Source organism: Haliotis rubra, unplaced genomic scaffold, assembly GCF_003918875.1.
Source record: "Haliotis rubra isolate DU_JTF1 unplaced genomic scaffold, ASM391887v1 Scf47, whole genome shotgun sequence".
Classification (NCBI taxonomy): Eukaryota; Metazoa; Mollusca; class Gastropoda; order Lepetellida; family Haliotidae; genus Haliotis; species Haliotis rubra.
This window is the reverse complement of record NW_025767157.1, coordinates 2,288,188-2,310,915: the sequence shown is the minus strand read 5'-3', so window position 1 is coordinate 2,310,915 and position 22,728 is coordinate 2,288,188. Positions and strand designations below refer to the sequence as shown.

At 41.4% G+C, this 22,728-nt stretch overlaps 1 protein-coding gene across 1 annotated transcript in view; it reads right to left on the bottom strand.

Annotated features, from left to right (window-relative positions):
- Window positions 1-21,899, bottom strand: part of LOC124290585 (beta-parvin-like) — a 91,941-nt gene extending 70,042 nt beyond the window's left edge. Inside the window, exons 1-10 of the mRNA XM_046727334.1 lie at window positions 21,755-21,899; window positions 19,572-19,661; window positions 18,776-18,846; window positions 18,320-18,422; window positions 15,675-15,821; window positions 15,227-15,342; window positions 11,656-11,714; window positions 10,967-10,986; window positions 7,980-8,041; window positions 7,793-7,861 (exon numbers count right to left, since the gene is read on the bottom strand). Coding sequence (XP_046583290.1) covers window positions 7,793-7,861; window positions 7,980-8,041; window positions 10,967-10,986; window positions 11,656-11,714; window positions 15,227-15,342; window positions 15,675-15,821; window positions 18,320-18,422; window positions 18,776-18,846; window positions 19,572-19,661; window positions 21,755-21,863 — 846 coding nt within the window. The 5' untranslated portion in view covers window positions 21,864-21,899. The remainder of the gene's footprint in view (window positions 1-7,792; window positions 7,862-7,979; window positions 8,042-10,966; window positions 10,987-11,655; window positions 11,715-15,226; window positions 15,343-15,674; window positions 15,822-18,319; window positions 18,423-18,775; window positions 18,847-19,571; window positions 19,662-21,754) is intronic.
- Between the last annotated feature and the right edge of the window lie 829 nt (window positions 21,900-22,728).

The following is a 22,728-nucleotide window of genomic DNA, read 5'->3' as shown; positions in this document are numbered from 1 at the left end:
GACATCATCATTGATGCTAACAGACATGTGCAGTAAACTTTATTGGTGATTTCAGAGAATTTCCGGTAATCATCGCTGAATGACACCAGGCAAGCAGGCCATGATATAAGGTAACTTGACATTCAGTCAGGTCAGCATAAAAAGGTGCCAAAATAATTATTCAGACATCTTTAGAACATGATAAGACGCAGTGATTGTCGAGAAATGATGGGAGATCAGGTTTACGACATCAACATCCAAACCTTGACCTCCATACACATAAAACCATTGAGCAGCTACATAAATAAAGGAAATATTCTACTAAATATACTTCTCACATTTCAAAAGTTGTTCAATGGATCAGTAGTCTACCAAATGTTCCCAAAAAGCCCCATAAAACTTAAAAAGTGTTCATTTGATATGAGTACACATTATGAATCTTTGCATATCCAAATAAACATCATTCCAAATGTCTACTCTATGAATAGACATCTTGAAGAAGCATAATCTTGATGCTTGAAGTCTAAAGATCTTACTTTTGTTAATTTCCTTACAGTTTTAGCTTTATCTGTCCTGGCAAACACCAATGTGACAAACGAGAATTTTTCCTGACACCTTTTGAAAGCACATTCAAATAATTTATCATTTGGCAAAATGGCCACCAAAATCAAATTTAGTTGTTCTGTAAATTTGAAAATCCAATAACTGAACACAACAGTGTTGTCTGGGTTCGAATCTCATGGAACATGTTCCATGATGTACTTGATCCCCAACACACCTTGACATTTCAAGTTAAAATTGATATGGAGAGTTTTGTGTGTTTGTGTTTACACAGGACCAGAGTAACATGAAACTCACAACATGCTGCAATAATTGTCCTTCTAGACATAAACTTTAGGGCTTCATTCGATCCATATTTTTAGACATCCTAAAACAATGGGTTTTAAAGGTTGACGTGATGCAAGGAATAACTGAAGTTCAATATCTATCATAAAAATAGAAATTTGGGCAAAAAGTCAGTGAAAACCATGTTTGAGTTTTCAGCAATGGCAGTTGTTGGTGACATTTATATTGATGAAAGCACTTGATGTGTCCTCTAAACTGCATCAACTTACTAAACAGCCACAACATCATGGTGAACAGTGTCACAGCTGCAGACAAACTCACAGGAATTTTAACACACTTCACTATCTTTAGGCATTATTTCTGTTTTCAATACAATGATTGTGTTAGTGCTAGTGTGTGTGTGCACAGATGTGCATGTCTGTGTGCATGTGTGCGTGAAGTAGACTAATACCACTTTGGTAAAACACAGAGTGCAGAGTATGCTTCCATGTTTGTCAGCCACATGCCCATCCGTACGGGTAACAACAGCTGTTTGTTTTGATTTATGTTGTTTAATGCTGCACTCAGCAATATGACAAGGCCAGTAAAGTATGATGTGAGTGAGTGAGTTTGGTTTTATGCCGCTTTTAGCAATATTCCAGTAATATCATCGCAGGGGACACCAGATAAGTCAGGGAGAGACCAGTGATTAACATCATGAGCATTGGTTTTCACGACTGGAGTACAATAACATGCATCAACCAAGTCTGCGGGAGATCCTGTTAGATGTCTCACACTACTGGGATGGGCTACCAAGTCTGCGAGAGATCCTGTTAGTTGTCTTACATTACTGGGATGGGCTACCAAGTCTGTGAGAGATCCTGTTAGTTGTCTCACATTACTGGGATGGGCTACCAAGTCTGCGAGAGATCCTGTTAGTTGTCTCACATTACTGGGATGGGCTACCAAGTCTGCAAGAGATCCTGTTAGTTGTCTCACATTACTGGGATGGGCTACCAAGTCTGCGAGAGATCCTGTTAGTTGTCTCACATTACTGGGATGGGCTACCAAGTCTGTGAGATATCCTGTTAGTTGTCTCACATTACTGGGATGGGCTACCAAGTCTGTGAGAGATCCTGTTAGTTGTCTCACATTACTGGGATGGGCTACCAAGTCTGTGAGAGATCCTGTTAGTTGTCTCACATTACTGGGATGGGCTACCAAGTCTGTGAGAGATCCTGTTAGTTGTCTTACATTACTGGGATGGGCTACCAAGTCTGCGAGAGATCCTGTTAGTTGTCTCACATTACTGGGATGGGCTACCAAGTCTGCGAGAGATCCTGTTAGTTGTCTCACATTACTGGGATGGGCTACCAAGTCTGCGAGAGATCCTGTTAGTTGTCTCACATTACTGGGATGGGCTACCAAGTCTGCAAGAGATCCTGTTAGTTGTCTCACATTACTGGGATGGGCTACCAAGTCTGTGAGATATCCTGTTAGTTGTCTCACATTACTGGGATGGGCTACCAAGTCTGTGAGAGATCCTGTTAGATGTCTCACATTACTGGGATGGGCTACCAAGTCTGCGAGAGATCCTGTTAGTTGTCTCACATTACTGGGATGGGCTACCAAGTCTGTGAGAGATCCTGTTAGATGTCTCACATTACTGGGATGGGCTACCAAGTCTGCGAGAGATCCTGTTAGTTGTCTCACATTACTGGGATGGGCTACCAAGTCTGTGAGATATCCTGTTAGTTGTCTCACATTACTGGGATGGGCTACCAAGTCTGTGGGAGATCCTGTTAGTTGTCTTACATTACTGGGATGGGCTACCAAGTCTGCGAGAGATCCTGTTAGTTGTCTCACATTACTGGGATGGGCTACCAAGTCTGCGACAGATCCTGTTAGTTGTCTCACACTACTGGGATGGGCTACCAAGTCTGCGAGAGATCCTGTTAGTTGTCTTACATTACTGGGATGGGCTACCAAGTCTCATGAGAGATCCTGTTAGTTGTCTCACACTACTGGGATGGGCTACCAAGTCTGCAAGAGATCCTGTTAGTTGTCTCACATTACTGGGATGGGCTACCAAGTCTCTGTGAGAGATCCTGTTAGATGTCTCACATTACTGGGATGGGCTACCAAGTCTGTGAGAGATCCTGTTAGATGTCTCACATTACTGGGATGGGCTACCAAGCCTGCGCGAGATCCTGTTAGTTGTCTCACACTACTGGGATGGGCTACCAAGTCTCACGACAGATCCTGTTAGTTGTCTCACATTACTGGGATGGGCTACCAAGCCTCAAGAGAGATCCTGTTAGTTGTCTCACATTACTGGGATGGGCTACCAAGTCTGCGAGAGATCCTGTTAGTTGTCTCACATTACTGGGATGGGCTACCAAGTCTCATGACAGATCCTGTTAGTTGTCTCACATTACTGGGATGGGCTACCAAGCCTGCAGAGAGATCCTGTTAGTTGTCTCACATTACTGGGATGGGCTACCAAGTCTGCGAGAGATCCTGTTAGTTGTCTCACATTACTGGGATGGGCTACCAAGTCTGTGAGAGATCCTGTTAGATGTCTCACATTACTGGGATGGGCTACCAAGTCTGTGAGAGATCCTGTTAGATGTCTCACATTACTGGGATGGGCTACCAAGCCTCTGTAGAGATCCTGTTAGATGTCTCACATTACTGGGATGGGCTACCAAGTCTCTGGAGATCCTGTTAGTTGTCTCACATTACTGGGATGGGCTACCAAGTCTGGCGGAGATCCTGTTAGTTGTCTTACATTACTGGGATGGGATACCAAGTCTGCGAGAGATCCTGTTAGTTGTCTCACATTACTGGGATGGGCTACCAAGTCTAGAGATCCTGTTAGTTGTCTCACATTACTGGGATGGGCTACCAAGTCTGCTAGAGATCCTGTTAGTTGTCTCACATTACTGGGATGGGCTACCAAGTCTGTGAGAGAGATCCTGTTAGTTGTCTCACATTACTGGGATGGGCTACCAAGTCTGCGGACAGATCCTGTTAGCTGTCTTACATTACTGGGATGGGCTACCAAGTCTGCGAGAGATCCTGTTAGTTGTCTCACATTACTGGGATGGGCTACCAAGTCTGTGAGAGATCCTGTTAGTTGTCTTACATTACTGGGATGGGCTACCAAGTCTGGGACAGATCCTGTTAGTTGTCTCACATTACTGGGATGGGCTACCAAGTCTGCGACAGATCCTGTTAGTTGTCTCACATTACTGGGATGGGCTACCAAGTCTGCGGGAGATCCTGTTAGTTGTCTCACATTTCTGGGATGGGCTACCAAGTCTGCGACAGATCCTGTTAGTTGTCTCACATTACTGGGATGGGCTACCAAGTCTGCCGGAGATCCTGTTAGTTGTCTCACATTACTGGGATGGGATACCAAGTCTGTGAGAGATCCTGTTAGTTGTCTTACATTACTGGGATGGGCTACCAAGTCTGTGAGAGATCCTGTTAGTTGTCTTACATTACTGGGATGGGCTACCAAGTCTGTGGGAGATCCTGTTAGTTGTCTTACATTACTGGGATGGGCTACCAAGTCTGTGAGAGATCCTGTTAGTTGTCTCACATTACTGGGATGGGCTACCAAGTCTGTGAGATCCTGTTAGTTGTCTTACATTACTGGGATGGGCTACCAAGTCTGTGAGAGATCCTGTTAGTTGTCTCACATTACTGGGATGGGCTACACAAGTCTGTGAGAGATCCTGTTAGTTGTCTTACATTACTGGGATGGGCTACCAAGTCTGTGGGAGATCCTGTTAGTTGTCTTACATTACTGGGATGGGCTACCAAGTCTGTGAGAGATCCTGTTAGTTGTCTCACATTACTGGGATGGACCAAGTCTGTGAGAGAAGTCCTGTTAGTTGTCTTACATTACTGGGATGGGCTACCAAGTCTGTGAGAGATCCTGTTAGTTGTCTCACATTACTGGGATGGGCTACCAAGTCTGTGAGAGATCCTGTTAGTTGTCTTACATTACTGGGATGGGCTACCAAGTCTGTGAGAGATCCTGTTAGTTGTCTTACATTACTGGGATGGGCTACCAAGTCTGTGAGAGATCCTGTTAGTTGTCTTACATTACTGGGATGGGCTACCAAGTCTGTGAGAGATCCTGTTAGTTGTCTTACATTACTGGGATGGGCTACCAAGTCTGTGAGAGATCCTGTTAGTTGTCTTACATTACTGGGATGGGCTACCAAGTCTGTGGGAGATCCTGTTAGTTGTCTTACATTACTGGGATGGGCTACCAAGTCTGTGGGAGATCCTGTTAGTTGTCTTACATTACTGGGATGGGCTACCAAGTCTGTGAGAGATCCTGTTAGTTGTCTCACATTACTGGGATGGGCTACCAAGTCTGTGAGAGATCCTGTTAGTTGTCTCACATTACTGGGATGGGCTACCAAGTCTGTGGGAGATCCTGTTAGTTGTCTTACATTACTGGGATGGGCTACCAAGTCTGTGGGAGATCCTGTTAGTTGTCTTACATTACTGGGATGGGCTACCAAGTCTGTGAGAGATCCTGTTAGTTGTCTTACATTACTGGGATGGGCTACCAAGTCTGTGGGAGATCCTGTTAGTTGTCTTACATTACTGGGATGGGCTACCAAGTCTGTGAGAGATCCTGTTAGTTGTCTCACATTACTGGGATGGGCTACCAAGTCTGTGAGAGATCCTGTTAGTTGTCTTACATTACTGGGATGGGCTACCAAGTCTGTGAGAGATCCTGTTAGTTGTCTCACATTACTGGGATGGGCTACCAAGTCTGTGAGATCCTGTTAGTTGTCTTACATTACTGGGATGGGCTACCAAGTCTGTGGGAGATCCTGTTAGTTGTCTTACATTACTGGGATGGGCTACCAAGTCTGTGAGAGATCCTGTTAGTTGTCTCACATTACTGGGATGGGCTACCAAGTCTGTGAGAGATCCTGTTAGTTGTCTTACATTACTGGGATGGGCTACCAAGTCTGTGAGAGATCCTGTTAGTTGTCTCACATTACTGGGATGGGCTACCAAGTCTGTGAGAGATCCTGTTAGTTGTCTTACATTACTGGGATGGGCTACCAAGTCTGTGGGAGATCCTGTTAGTTGTCTTACATTACTGGGATGGGATACCAAGTCTGTGAGATCCTGTTAGTTGTCTTACATTACTGGGATGGGCTACCAAGTCTGTGAGAGATCCTGTTAGTTGTCTTACATTACTGGGATGGGCTACCAAGTCTGTGAGAGATCCTGTTAGTTGTCTTACATTACTGGGATGGGCTACCAAGTCTGTGGGAGATCCTGTTAGTTGTCTTACATTACTGGGATGGGCTACCAAGTCTGTGGGAGATCCTGTTAGTTGTCTCACATTACTGGGATGGGCTACCAAGTTTGTGTGAGAGATCCTGTTAGTTGTCTCACATTACTGGGATGGGCTACCAAGTCTGCATGAGAGAACCTGTTAGTTGTCTTACATTACTGGGATGGGATACCAAGTCTGCAGAGATCCTGTTAGTTGTCTCACATTACTGGGATGGGCTACCAAGTCTGCAAGAGATCCTGTTAGTTGTCTCACATTACTGGGATGGGCTACCAAGTCTCAAGAGAGATCCTGTTAGTTGTCTCACATTACTGGGATGGGCTACCAAGTCTGCGACAGATCCTGTTAGTTGTCTCACATTACTGGGATGGGCTACCAAGTCTGTGAGAGATCCTGTTAGATGTCTCACATTACTGGGATGGGCTACCAAGTCTCAAGTAGAGATCCTGTTAGTTGTCTCACATTACTGGGATGGGCTACCAAGTCTGCGAGAGATCCTGTTAGTTGTCTCACATTACTGGGATGGGCTACCAAGTCTGCGAGAGATCCTGTTAGATGTCTCACATTACTGGGATGGGCTACCAAGTCTCAAGTGGAGATCCTGTTAGTTGTCTCACATTACTGGGATGGGCTACCAAGTCTGTGGGAGATCCTGTTAGTTGTCTCACATTACTGGGATGGGCTACCAAGTCTGTGAGAGATCCTGTTAGATGTCTCACATTACTGGGATGGGCTACCAAGTCTGCGAGAGATCCTGTTAGTTGTCTCACATTACTGGGATGGGCTACCAAGTCTGTGGGAGATCCTGTTAGTTGTCTCACATTACTGGGATGGGCTACCAAGTCTGGGGAGATCCTGTTAGTTGTCTCACATTACTGGGATGGGCTACCAAGTCTGCGGGAGATCCTGTTAGTTGTCTCACATTACTGGGATGGGCTACCAAGTCTGCGAGAGATCCTGTTAGTTATCACACATTACTGGGATGGGCTGCTGAAGACTAATTTCAACGCGAATCTTTAGGGGTCCACAGCAGTGGTAAACATCTAAACTCTGGTCAATCAGTCAAGAGGATACATCACAACAGATGAGATGAGGACATAACACACTAGGATGTTAAGAATGCAGAGAAAATCGGAACGATTTTATTTCATGATTGGTAATAAATGCTAAACTTGGTATCAGATCTAAATTCTTAAATGATGTCCAAACGAAATTGATTTCATTCAACATGCTTCTACACCTGAGAGAGCACCTGCACCTGAGAGCTGGGACACTTATAATCATACAGGAAAGCTTTGCTGAAGCAGAATGGGGAAATATGAATATATTTCAGCTATTTAGTATTTACCTCAGTTATATGAAGGATCTACACTCTTTCAATATGATGACTCACAATAATGTAGTGAGCAAACTGTTATTCCTTGATTGTCACTTGTCCACTCTCTGACAAGTGTGGAATACTGGGAACTATTCTGCTGTGTTGCTACTGGGTCAAGGTCACATGATGAAACCAGGGCAGATAGAGCCAGGACTCTGTAGGGATGTGTATTATCTACACATATAGTTATTGTATTATTTACTTAGTAACTGATTCAACCATCAGAAAGTTACCTGCAGTTCTGACTTAGCAAGAAATTCACTTGAACTTACCTGCGTGTCAAGGTCATTCACCTCCAAGTTCACCTTCATCAGTTGCTTATTAACAAACGTGACCAGAGTCTGTAAAATAACATAGGGTAAGCTTCACTTCTTGTTTTGAAACATCAACATCAGATTACTTCAATGTAATGAGATGATAAACTTTTGAACCCAAACAAAACTTTTAAAAAGTTGTTACCTTCTTAACCACATTCAACTTGTCTGGAGCATGATCAAACAGGGTGTCGAAAGCATCACGTTCTGGAAGAGAGAAACTCTTATATTAAAGATGGAATTCTGTGTGGTTTTGTTTTTCTGTAATATTCTGGCAATATAAAGTCTGCCTGTAAACGACAGGAGTCTGGCCAAGGATGACCAGTGGCACCAACACGAACAATATCCAACTGAATCCTACAATGACACAAACAGCCAAGAGCAAAACCATCTAATGATGGAATTGTGAAACAGAGAGTGAAGAAATCTTCTTGCTGAGGTGTAATAGTAGACTAACATCTAGTCTGTAAAAATGAACATATTTTACAGAAAAATGGTTATTAAATTATACTGATAAAATATAATGAAAGAGGAGCCAAGAGATTTTCTGCATTAATCTAGACTTGCCACATATTCTAGATTCTAGACTTGCATGAGCTTCTTTGAATATATTTGTTTCAGATCCAGGGCTCCAGATAACTTTTGGGGGTGTGAGTGTACTTACACATCATATTGCAAGTGGAGGTGTACTGAGAATTTTGAAGGAGTACTGACATGTTTTTGTGTGAGCGAGGTGATGTGATTTGTCTGGATGATTCATCGATCACTATTTCCAACCATGTATTTGTACTGACTGACTGAGTTTAGTTTTACGCCGCTTTTAGCAATATTCCAGCAATATCAAGGCGGGGGACACCAGAAATGGGCTTAACACATTGTGCCCATGTGGGGAATCGAACCCGGGTCTTCGGCGTGATGAGCCAACGCTTTAACCACTAGGTTACCCCACAGCCCCCATGTATTTGTATTTGAAGACGCGTGAGAAATAACTGAGCGACTGTGTGATGCGCGAAATGTCAGGTCCGACTGGATATAAATAGGAACAGTGTAATTTTTAGCCAATTGAAAAATAGTGACACATATCGTTGCATGGCAACGCAAGGGATTCCTACTGTCGGGGTTTCCTTATGTGTCAAATCGTGTTTCGCAAAAGAAACTTAACAACAAGTATTTATCCAAAATAGATTTCCATTAGATCCAGGGCTCCAGATAACTTTTGGGGGTGTGAGTGTACTTACACATCATATTGCAAGTGGAGGTGTACTGAGAATTTTGAAGGAGTACTGACATGTTTTTGTGTGAGCGAGGTGATGTGATTTGTCTGGATGATTCATCGATCACTATTTCCAACCATGTATTTGTACTGACTGACTGAGTTTAGTTTTACGCCGCTTTTAGCAATATTCCAGCAATATCAAGGCGGGGGACACCAGAAATGGGCTTAACACATTGTGCCCATGTGGGGAATCGAACCCGGGTCTTCGGCGTGATGAGCCAACGCTTTAACCACTAGGTTACCCCACCGCCCCCATGTATTTGTATTTGAAGACGCGTGAGAAATAACTGAGCGACTGTGTGATGCGCGAAATGTCAGGTCCGACTGGATATAAATAGGAACAGTGTAATTTTTAGCCAATTGAAAAATAGTGACACATATCGTTGCATGGCAACGCAAGGGATTCCTACTGTCGGGGTTTCCTTATGTGTCAAATCGTGTTTCGCAAAAGAAACTTAACAACAAGTATTTATCCAAAATAGATTTCCATTTGCATGATATGCACGGAAATTAAATGCTAGACGTACAAAGGTATTTATGTGCGTACAAGATCCGCTTGAAATCTTATATTATGTCGTACTTAATTGATTTTAAGGCGTACATTACTTCGCCTGTACGCCGCCTGCTTATCTGTAGCCCTGAGATCTATATGATAGACTAGTGTAGCAGTTGTAGTGTGTGAAATGCCATATACAGTGAAGCCTCGTTAATCCGGACGGTTGCGTTTCTCAGTAAATTCGTCCGGATTGCGAATAGTCCGGACTACTGAATCAAGACCCAAGTTGCTTCCCTAACTATTACAAAAACGACACGAATCTGGATAAAACAAATAAGCATTTAATGTAAAGCTTAATTCATCACATCAATAATTTTACCGAGTGACATCCGCATGTTGATCCGACGTGTCTAATCACGTCCTTCCTCAGCACAGGTGAGGTAATGTCTAACAAGCTTATCTATTGTAGTATGCCTTGAATGTCTTAATTATTCCTACATCCATCGGGTTGTATATGAGACGTGGTATTTGGTCACATTTCGCAAAGTTAGCGAAGCACACTTGTGACTTGCAGCATTGTCGTAAAAGCAAAATCACTTTAAGTCCACGCGACCGCATCTGTCTGTCAAAGTACATTAACCAATCACAAAACAGCTCACTTGTCATCCACGCCTTTGTATTGTGGTGTCAATCAAAGCGTAAATGTACAGCATCTTCAGTCGGGAGCTTTTAATGTTTAATTAAAACAACAACCCAGTTGGCCAGTTAATTAAGTAAACATCGCCGGGTGGTGTTGTTACTGTTCGTGAACACGACTTACAGCGTCCGGACTGTGAAGCAATTTACTGTTTATTTTACTGATTGGTGACAGCTACTTACCGTCCGGTTCCGGAAACCGAATTTCCGGATTATCGGGGCAAATTATATAGGCATAGATTGGTAACAAGCTGAAATCATCCGGGAGGCGAGACATCCGGATTATCGGAGTCCAGACTAACGGGGCTTCACTGTACCCATGTTGGCAATACAACATCTGTATCCACTATAGCCTGTAAATAATCAACTGGTGGCATGGAAGCCAGTGATTGATAGCCTGACAACACTCAGCAACATCAGGGTACGATGTACCTCATTGTTGTCCCATCAACAAACGTGGGGTATTGGGGACCTGTTCCACCCAAGAATCATGTCATATTTTAGGAGAGCTTATGCCCGATGAAGTTAGAGGAAGGAAATAAAATGAAAGTGCTTTTTAACATAAGGTTTTCAGATTCAACAATTGTTGGCCCATCACTATCTGAAGTTGTTGATAAGGTATAAAATGTCTTACACATATGCAAATATATGCAAGATGACTTACCAAATTTGGCCCCAATTTCACTGAAAAGTACAAAAAATGTGTAAATTCAACAAGTTGGTTTTAACATGGCTTTCAGCAGTTACACCATACAATGATCCGGTTACCTAAACATCCCACTGATCTTTATAAACAGGCATGTGGAATAAAGGAACAAATACACCCTAAAGCAGAATCTTTCACTATGCCATCTTACTGTTGTCATGTCTCATGTGAGTGAGTGAGTTTAATGACCCTCTGAAAGCTTGTAGCAAGGGGACATAACTCTACACAGCATGGTGTGTATGTCAGACCATAGGAAAAAACTCAAAGAGTGAGTACTGTTTTTTGCCAGTGTCAACACAATTTGAGCCAAATCACTGCAACCTCTACACAATAGTCTGGGGATGGTAACCTCAGTCTAACTGCACTACCACGCTGTCAGGGTACTGTGACACAATCAACAAAGGACACATAATATCACCACCCTATCCTCTGTTTGAAATAGATACATGGATTTTCTTAATCAAACTATTGCCAAACTTACTGGTATTACTTGAATGTAAACATAAAGTGAGCTGTTACTCTATGCACTGAAATTCACTACGTGTGTTATTATGCTTATTCAGTTGGTGATTAACCATACAGTGTGGAAAACTGATCATCCTAATTCTAAGGGCACTAAACTGTATGAACTTCCTCCCAGCACTTACTCATTCGCTCCTGTGATTTCTTCGTAAACCCTCCTTGTCTGCAACTGGTTGTCTATTTTCTGTAACAACAATATGTAAACCTGAACAGTAGGGATTGGTATTGGAGGTTCAGAGTGTGCCACACTGTATGCTGATACACAAGGCTCTACTGCAATACATATACTGCTCAAAAGAAGTTAAGGGTCAAAGGTAGATTTTGGCATGACATTTAATTATACATAGCAAACATATAAAACAGAAATTCCAAGCATGAATATGGTTCGAATTGGTTTATGCTGTCCTAAAGCTAAGCACTGTGTGCAAATCATATGCCCTATGCAAACTCAATGACTGTAAGCATCCTTTGAAATTCTTTCATTCCGGAAGTAATGTGTATGTCAATAACGGGTAAAACCACCAAGTGCTCCTAAACATGCAGCACATCGTTATGGCATACTGTCAATCAGACCACAAAAAACATCTGTGGGATAACCTGACACTCTGCCTGAAGAAACTGGACCAATTATTGAAGATGACCAGGTCGATTATGATTGTACCTCACCCTCCTTCCCAACTCGTCCCAAGCATGCTCTATCAATTTCACCCCTCCATTCTGATACCAGTCAAGATCTTTCCACAAGTCTGGCCTGACCAATCATACTGAGAAGTCTTGTGGTGGAGTATGAACAACAAACGGACAAAATCACCGAACCACCGCTCAAACAGTGGAGTCCTGTGGTCTGGAAATACCACCCCTCACATCACCAAACCTTTCACCTGGCCGCCAGTAGAACTCTGCCGCTGTTCAACTGCAACGCAAACCTGGACTCATCCGTAAAGAGTACACGCCCACTGACGACGCTCCAGTCATGCTTAGCATTTGCTTGTCGCTACCTTTGACCAGTAACTTCTTTTGAGTGAGTGAGTGAGTTTTGATTTTACGCTTTTAGTCATGCTGAAATCTTCACCTTGTGGGGAATCAAACCCGACCTAGGCTACTTCACTTCTTTTTGAGTAGTATATTACAATACATTGTACAATTACAGATTTTGAATTCAGAAGCAATCAGAAATATCATAACATAAATTGAGGTTCACAAATAGAACAAAACAAAAGGCTGATGATCACGACCATCTTTGAGATCAAGATCTTGTTGATAGACGTGTAGGAATGTGTTAAAGGAGGTAACTGAGAATTAACCTTTTATATTTGCTGTCTTTTTGGAATAGCAGAAACATTTCCAAAGGTGCTTGGCAAGTGTATAACATGAAACACATGACATAAATCACTATTTGAAATCACCCAATATACTGGCAATGACATTGTGATTTGTATTGTGGAATGATTGGGTTGGTTTGTTGTTTAACGCCGCACTCTTCAATATTCCAGCTATATGGCAACACTCTGTAAATAATCGAGTCTGGACCAGACAAACCAGTGATCAACAGCATGAGCATCTATCTATACAATTGGGATACAATGACATGTGTCAACCAATTCAGCGAGCCTGACCACCCGATCCCATTAGTCGCCATTTACGACAAGCATGGGTTACTGAAGACCAATTCTAACCCGGATCTTCTTGTGTATATTGTGGAAGGAATGAGCCAAGCAAACCAATATACAATGTACAAATAAAATGAATTTCCTTAATTTCAAAACAAATTAGTTTCTTTCAAACTTGAATCAGAGGTTTTATTGTACATAGACAAATATTGTATACACCAGATAATCAGCTGGCATTTGTAAATAACTGCTCAAGTTCTTATTGCCATTATTAATGTTCCATTACCATTCCACTTATCCTATCATATAAGTCTTCTGACATCTTTACACACTGGCCTAAAAGTTCCATTACAATGCTAATTGTGTCAATCACTGGATTATCTGGTCAACACTTGATAATTGGCAGAACATCTGTTATACAGCTGGAAATGCTGAGGGTCGAGTAAAACCAAAATCTAAACTAACTGAAATGTTAATGGTAAACTTACATTTATCTGGTGAGGTGCTGATAGTTGAAGGGAGATAACCCTCTATACTGCCTGACTGAGTTTGGTTTTACACCGCTTTTAGCAATATTCCAGCAATATCATGGCAGGGGACACCAGAAACGGGCTTCACTCATTGTACCCATGTGGCGTGACGAGCCAACGCTTTGACCACTAGACTACCCCACCCTCTATACAACAACCGACTGTCATCCTGAATCCAACTACTGCAATTGCTACTACTGACAAAGTGTAATATGTGAGCTTCCTCTCAATGTCTCGCCCTCACAAAACTGAATTTCTTGTCTACAGTCACAGTAAGCAAATAAAGGGCATTTCCTGCAACCTGTAAGCTATGATCACTGTTACATGATGGAATATCAGTGTTCACGAAGGGTGTTTCAAAGTCACAGGACATTGGGTCCAGTAAGTTTCAAATGTCTGTTTGACCCATTGAAAATTCACAGGACCCACAGAATAAAATTAAACACACATTTCAGATTTAACTTTTCTTATAATTGGCATTGAAATTATTAACAAACATAAGATTTATAAACAGCAAACAAGTGTCACATATAACAACTTCAGTCAAAGTCCTTGTGAAATATAAAGCCAGAAACTGGGGCCGGCGGGTTGTAGACTTCTATCGGATCGTTAGCGAATCTGCCGGATTTGTCAGAGGGCCAGACGCTATTCGTGAACACTGGAATCTTTAGGTGTGTAAGGACGATAATTCCGCCATACACAACCAAGTAATACACATTAATATGTGAGTTAAGTGATGTTTAGCAGTATAATAATTCTACTGTAGTTGGCCTTCTCAGTTCGCAAAATTGAGTGAGTGAGTGAGTGAGTTAAAATTTAAAGCCACATCAGCAGTATTTCAGCCATACCCTGACTATGAAAGCTATACATTAGATGCTATAAATACCTGTCAACAAGGGACAGTTAAAACACTTGACTATCACAGTTTTACACTTAAAACTAGCATGTAATCATAAAAATATATTTCTATACATAATACAATATAAAAATGGGCCAGCAGCCGAAGGTAGATCACCATACAACAGACCATTGGGACTCACAGTACTCCCCATTTTACGAAATCCTCATGAGCAAATGATCATTAAACCTCAGGGACAGGTAAACTTGACCAGCCCAGTAATGATCCGCATCCTTAAAACAATCAGTCTCTAATTAGTTATTCTTGTTTTCTGTAGGAACTATGTAGGAACAGAAATTGGTGGAATATGTAATGTAAGTGTAATGCCCAGTGTGAGTGAGTATGGTTTTAGGTCACTTTTAGCAATATTCCAAAAAGCAGGGGACACCAGAAATGGGCTTCACAGATTGTACCCATGTGGGTAATCGAACTTGGGGTCTCCAGCATGACAAGCAAACGCTTTAACCATTAGGCTACCCCAAGGAAAAGAACTCTTTAATATAGGCTGGATGATGTTGGTCTTGGTTGACAGACGATTAGTGGAATTTGCTGTGACGGAGATTAACAATGATTCCCGCAGTGGAGTACAGTGCATGAAAACGTGTTACGTCCTGTACATGACAGGGTCTCAGTATCCCGACCTGTACATGAAACTGACCTGCACAATGACGAGGATGACAGAGACATTGTCGGGCAGCCTGATCGGGGCCTTGAAGTGCTTGGCTAACGCTACCAGTAGATGGAGGATGGCTACCAGGTTCTTGGAGTGGATACCTGAACAATTAAACAGTCAAAAATATTATACATGCTTCCTATATTTTTGGAACATCATCATTTGTTCTTATTTCATTCTGCGTGTCATCAATTCTGGCAGCTAATGAACTCCTGAACATATTTTTTTTAACACCATAAAAAGTATTGATGATTTGAGAAATCAACTGGCAATAACCATCATGCTTGGGGGATTTTATAGGATGCTGTACTCATTTGACTTGTCATAGTTATTGAATTAAGTAAGATCAAGCACTTGACTTGGTACTGCAGACTGTGTACGTGTCCACCCCTAACCCAGCCCCCAAGATGTAAGACAGTCTATGTGTGCTTACTGTCGACGCTCCACTTCAGCTGGTTCCAACCCTGTGGTAGGTTGAGGATGGAGGTAATGTAGTCCAGGACGACTCTCAGCTTCTGCTTCTGTCCAATCTCTGACTGTGTCACTTCAGGAGCCTCTACACGGATTCTGCACAACTTCTCTGAAAGATATCACCCTGCATGATACACCAGCAATACCCTGTACACTACACAACTACAAGCACAAAACCTTATTCTACACAACTACCAGCACCACCCTGGATCCTACACAACTACCAGCACCACCCTGGATCCTACACAACTACCAACATCACCCTGGATCCTACACAACAGGTACAACCCTAGATCCTACACAACAGGTACAACCCTAGATCCTACACAGCTACCAGCACCACCCTAGATCCTACACAACTACCAGCACCACCCTGGATCCTACACAACTACCAGCATCACCCTGGATCCTACACAACTACCAGCACCACCCTGGATCCTACACAACAGGTACCTACCTAGATCCTACACAACAGGTACAACCCTAGATCCTACACAGCTACCAGCACAACTACCCTGGATCCTACACAACTACCAGCACCTGGATCCTACACAACTACCCTGGATCCTACACAACTACCAGCACCACCCTGGATCCTACACAGGTACAACCCTACCTACCAGCACTCACCCTAGATCCTACACACAACTACCCTAGATCACACAGCTACTGCACTACTGGATCCTACCAGGTACAACCCTGGATCCTACACAGCTACCAGCACCACCCTAGATCCTACACAACTACCAGTACCACCCTGGATCCTACACAACTACCAGCAACCCCTAGATCCTACACACACACTACCAGCACCACCCTGATCCTACACACAACAGGTAACACCAGCACCACCCTGGATCCTACACAACTACCAGCAGCTACCACCCACCCTGGATCCTACACACAACAGGTACAACCCCCTGGATCCTACACAACTACCAGCACCACCCTGGATCCTACACAACAGGTACAACCCTAGATCCTACACAACAGGTAGCACCACCTCCAGATCCTACACAGCAGGTACAACCCTGGATCCTACACAACTACCTAGCACCACCCTAGGATCCTACACAACTACACACCACCCTACCAGCACAACTAGGTACAACCCTAGATCCTACACAACTACCAGCACCACCCTGGATCCTACACAACAGGTACAACCCTAGATCCTACACAACTACCAGCACCACCCTAGATCCTACACAACAGGTACAACCCTAGATCCTACACAACTACCAGTACCACCCTGATCCTACACAACAGGTACAACCAGCATCCACAACTCTAGATCCTACACAACAGGTACAACTCCAGATCCTACACAACAGGTACAACAACTCCACAACAGGATCCTACACAACAACAGGTACACCCTGGATCCTACACAACAGGTACAACCCTAGATCCTACACAACAGGTACAACTCTAGATCCTACACAACAGGTACAACTCTAGATCCTACACAACAGGTACAACTCCAGATCCTACACAACAGGTACAACTCCAGATCCTACACAACAGGTACAACTCAAGATCCTACACAATACATAGATACAACAGGTACAACTCCAGATCCTACACAACAGGTACAACTCTAGATCCTACACAACAGGTACACAACTACAACTCCAGATCCATCCTACAACTCCAGATCCTACAACAGGTACAACTCCAGATCCTACACAACAGGTACAACTCCAGATCCTACACAACAGGTACAACTCCAGATCCTACACATCCCACAACAGGTACAACTCCAGATCCTACACAGATCCTCCACACACAACAGGTACAACTCCCTAGATCCACCCTGGATCACACAACAGGTACAACTCCAGATCCTACACAACAGGTACAACTCCAGATCCTACACAACAGGTACAACTCCAGATCCTACACAACAGGTACAACTCCAGATCCTACACAGGTACAGGTACATCCCACACCAGATCCTCACAGATCCTACATAATAGGGGTACAGGATCCTACACAACTCCAGATCCCACACAACAGGTACAACTCCAGATCCTACACAACAGGTACAACTCCAGATCACACTACAACTCTAGATCCTACACAACAGGTACAACTCTAGATCCTACACAACAGGTACAACTCCAGATCCTACACAACAACAACTCAGATACACACCCTCAGATCCTGCTCACACTAAATACAACCCCAGATCCTGCTCAACTGCCAGCACCACCCTAGATTCTCCAGAACTTCTGGGAGATGCCACCAAGTATGATCCACCAGGCCAACCCCAAATACTTACTGCCACACAGTATAATATACCGGAATAACCCCTGATCCTACACATATTTTCTGAAGAACCATCAATGCCCCTATATATCACTGCCCACACATATCTACAGGTATATCATATGAATGATTTGTGAAAATATCTGTATTGATTTGAACTTTTTTATTAATAGCAAAAAGATTTAAACACTAAACGACCAACTTGCACCAAAAAACTAATTACATGTACAAAATATGCATCAGATATTAGTTTCAATGAGTTTCATTTTGAATTCATGACTCATTATCACAGGTTGTTGTATTTACTTGAATCAAGCAATGATGTTAATACGTTACCAATGAGTTTTTGAAGAATCTGGCCATCAAACAAGTCTTCCTCAATATCCTTTACAATGATACGGTGATCTGCAAGCTCATCATTTATCCAGTCAAGCAGCACCTGAAAAGCACAGGACTTACATCACAGATGCTATAGTACAACACCTTTCTACATCTTACTATTCTTCGTACCATTGTTTGTCTACCCAGGTCTCAATTCTCAAGGCACACATCTGAATCTATTCATAAAATTCAGATATTATCAACATGATGTTAAAAAAAAGCCATACCCATGAAAAATCATTGTCCCACCTGTAAATATCTACTAATCACATTGCACACAGGCACACATTTAGTATGTTTCACTTCATCACTTCTTCAGTGTCAGTTCTAAATTCTAAGAGCATTATGCATACTGCTATGAAGTTATCCTGGATAGACTTAAAAGTTACAGAGATGACTCCATGGACTCACCTTGATCAGCTGATTCAACTTGGCATCATCTCGGGATCCTGGCTCGATCATGGATCTTTCTTCCTTCTCACCTGTCAAAAAGTTACCCAAGATACACAAGATTCACAAAAGCATGCTAAGATGCAAACACTCTTTCAGAGATTATGGAAGTTTTCATCACATGGATACAATGTTTCGTTAACTGTTTTCTTGTAAGTAGATCCATTTATTGTTTATGGTCATATTATTTGTACATGAGTGTTAGAACAAGATAGCTACTGCCATTAAACATGACTACAATATACATGTATCATGATATATTGATGGTTACTGTATTTTAAATGCTTAAAAGAAGGACCATATCTCATAGCTATTCACATTTGTAAAGGGTAAATTATAAAAATGAAAGTTAATCAATTGTTGGAAATTTATTCTAAATTAAATCAGTTTTCAACATCCACTGACATAGTAGGGCTTTATACCATGCACACAGCAAATGTCTGGTTTTCTTTGAAATATTTACTGAATCATGGTCATTAACAAAATGAGATGTAATTGAGTCATATATGCTATTACTGTATTAGGGGAACAGTAATAGATTTCGAATGTTCTTACTGTACCTTGTAACATTCATATCACAACAGCAATACCAGTGGTCCATACAAACAGGTGGCTGATACCAAGCCATGTGATAGGTCAAGATGACCCATCATGTCACACATTGTAACTACCCAGAAAAAATACACCAGCAGCTCCAACACAAAAGGTGAAGACATCTATCAAGTGTGAAAGATGCTTCTTTTCCTTACTTACTTACCAAGAAGATACCCTTCTGGTCCAATGTCTGGGACAGATGGGCTGGTTGGAGATTCAATGGCATTTTTCCCCTCCTCTTGAAGCTCAGTCACTAAAAAATGATATCATTAGGTCAAAGAATAAAAAAGCATTTTTTAAAGTGAGGGAGTCCAGCTATATGGCGGCAGTCTGTAAATAATCGAATCTGGACCAGACAATCCAGTGATCAACAGCATGAGCATCGATCTGCACTATTGGGAACTGATGACATGTGTCAACCAAGTCAGTGAGCCTGACTACCCGATCCCGTTAGTCGTCTCTTACGACAAGCAAGGGTTACTGAAGATCAATATTCTAACCCGGACCTTCACGGGTATGATTTTTAAAAATATACATTAGTCAGTCAAGGCTGTTATATGATAAGAGAGGTTTACAAGGCTCTCCAGGTTATCAAAACCATATTGATACATGTGTTTGTAACAGCATCATGACAGTTTGCATCACAGTGAACTAGTTCAGAAAAACATTGCTTTGAAAAATATTTAAGTTAAATCAAGATAGATAAACTTCATGTAATATTAAAAGGAACATATGATCAAAGTTATTTACTAAGGCTGCAACAAATACATAATGATGCGAATATGATGTTTTATGAATACATAGTAATGAATACAAATATTTATTCATGAATACTTTATGTTTAATATATAGTAATTAAAATAACAAACATGTCCTGTAATTGCTGAAGTTGAAACATATAAATGATACTTTCGATAAAACAAAAAAAGCAACACCTTGCAAACAATGCCGCTTATAGCCTAATGACAGTGCCGTAAGGGGCCTACTACAAAATAACATGCATGGCTTGGATATATTCCATTTTGCGCATCCCACTTGGATAAACAACAAACTATTACCAATCAAAAACACTCTCTTAAACATATTCGTAAATAGTCTATTTTAGTGCCCATAATCAATTAATTGAAATCAGGAAGGTATGGTTTGGTTCATTGAAAGTGACTTGAAACGGGACTATTGCATACCTATACACAGGTATTGTAAATACAGACCATAGATTCAAATTTACTACATGTGTGATTCTTACTCAAATATTTGTAATCATTTGTAGTTTGTAAACAATACAACTCCACACACGCACTGAGCATAAACTCATATATAATATGAAGAAATATGGGCAAAAGTATGTTTTCCAGTAAGCTTGTTCTTGGTGCCATGTTACCAGAGTAATAATAATCGGAATCATGTCATTTGATAAAATTGTTATTGTGTTGAATAGTCATACTTTCCAAACTGCACATCTACTGTTTTTGTACTCTACATACAACAAAATATTGTGACAATGTAATTAATAAAAGCATTCTTGACAGCTCACACAACTGCATTTCACCCACTAGCATATAGACCTAATTTACATTATGTAAGATGTATTATCCATATTTACACAATATTATTGAGGTATATTTATACATTGTTACTGAGATATACATAATTATTGAAATTCTATGTACCGATCTGGATACCTCTAATTACAGGTGATACCATGTGAACCATTTTACAATCCTCATCTGACAGCGTCTTATATTTATTAGTATACCCTGTTACCATGATTCTCTATGCTGAAAACCTGCTGATGTGGCAAGAAAGGTTAAGTGATGACAAGGACCACTTGTGCCATCCACCCCAGTATTCTAATGATCTTCTTTGGTGTCATATATATGCTCGAAAACAATATGAATGAAATTATAGCTGTCTTACAGTCAATATTAATTGTTAATTATGTAATGCATTGCTCTTGTACCATCAACCATGGTTTATGGGGAAATACAAAGTTCGAAAGGTTCTGTGATGCCTGAATTGATGTGGTCTAAGGTATTCAGGACTGGCACCACAAATCTGTTTACTTGGTATGATGACTGTTCAGTGCTGTCATCGTGAGTCATGCGTGCAAGAAGGCCGCTACATCAATATAACTTTACTTAATTCACACACAATAACCACGAACATGTAAATATAATAAAGACATTAAAAAATATTCTAACCCAATCGCTAACACAGCGAAATGCCCTTTTATGGATATTTACGCTCGACCCGGGACATTTTTGGGCGAGGTTGAATAAAGAGCTACACAAATACCGCATCAAAACATTGGAAAACAACAAAATAAATACATTCACAATTGCAAACCTTCTTTCGCTTTCTTCTTTCTAGCTAATGTTCCTATTTTATCCAGGAATGATTCATCTTTCTTCTTTGGCGTGAGTGTTGCCGCAGAAGTGTTTGGAGAAGCAGCCATTTTGTAAATTCCACAACTTCCGGAGCAGGTCAAGGTCGTTTCTTCGAGCACGATACTGTTTCCCAAAATGATGTTACAGACAAACGCTGATAACCGTCATATGTTTATCTGTTAGTTACAAACTAAAACTATAGTTTTAAATATTACACCATCCCTGAACTTGATGTTTACAGGCAATAAGTCTGGGGCGTCACTGATGTCGCTTACATTTACGATAGAGGCCTGTCAGTCTTTAGGCCCCTCTTTCCCTCTTATAGATCTATGTGCCTCATATGACGCCTGGGATGGTGACATATAGTCGTGACAGTGTGATTTCTACACCTCACGATATTATCAACATGAAATGTCGTAGTTTGGGTATCAAACCCGTTACCTAAACTTGCAACGGAAAAAATCTTTAAAATATTAACAATACGTAGTTTTAAAGATACATTTGCCCCATATAACCGGTATATAGGGTCTCTGATTTTCCCTGAGTATAACTGAATGGGTCGGGAGAAGATAGTGCAGTGATAAACCACACAAACCTACTTTCGAGATAATCGCTTTTGAAAGTTTGGTCATTCATGAAAAATATTAGTGTGACTTTTGAAATAAAATAAAATTATTCTGTACTCATTTATACTTCTGGTAGTGTGCCAAAATAGACAGAGTATGTTTCGTTTGCAGGGAAATGTGTTTTATGTGCTCGAAGATACCTACTGTAAACATTTTGTGCTGGTTATCACTGTCATGCCAAAACGAGTTTGTCATACTCTTGCTCAAAGGTCGATATTTGTATTTGTGTTAACCCACATCAGATTCACGCTAATAAGGAAAATAAATATACTAGTGGAAGAAGGTAACTGTGTATTATTTGATGTAA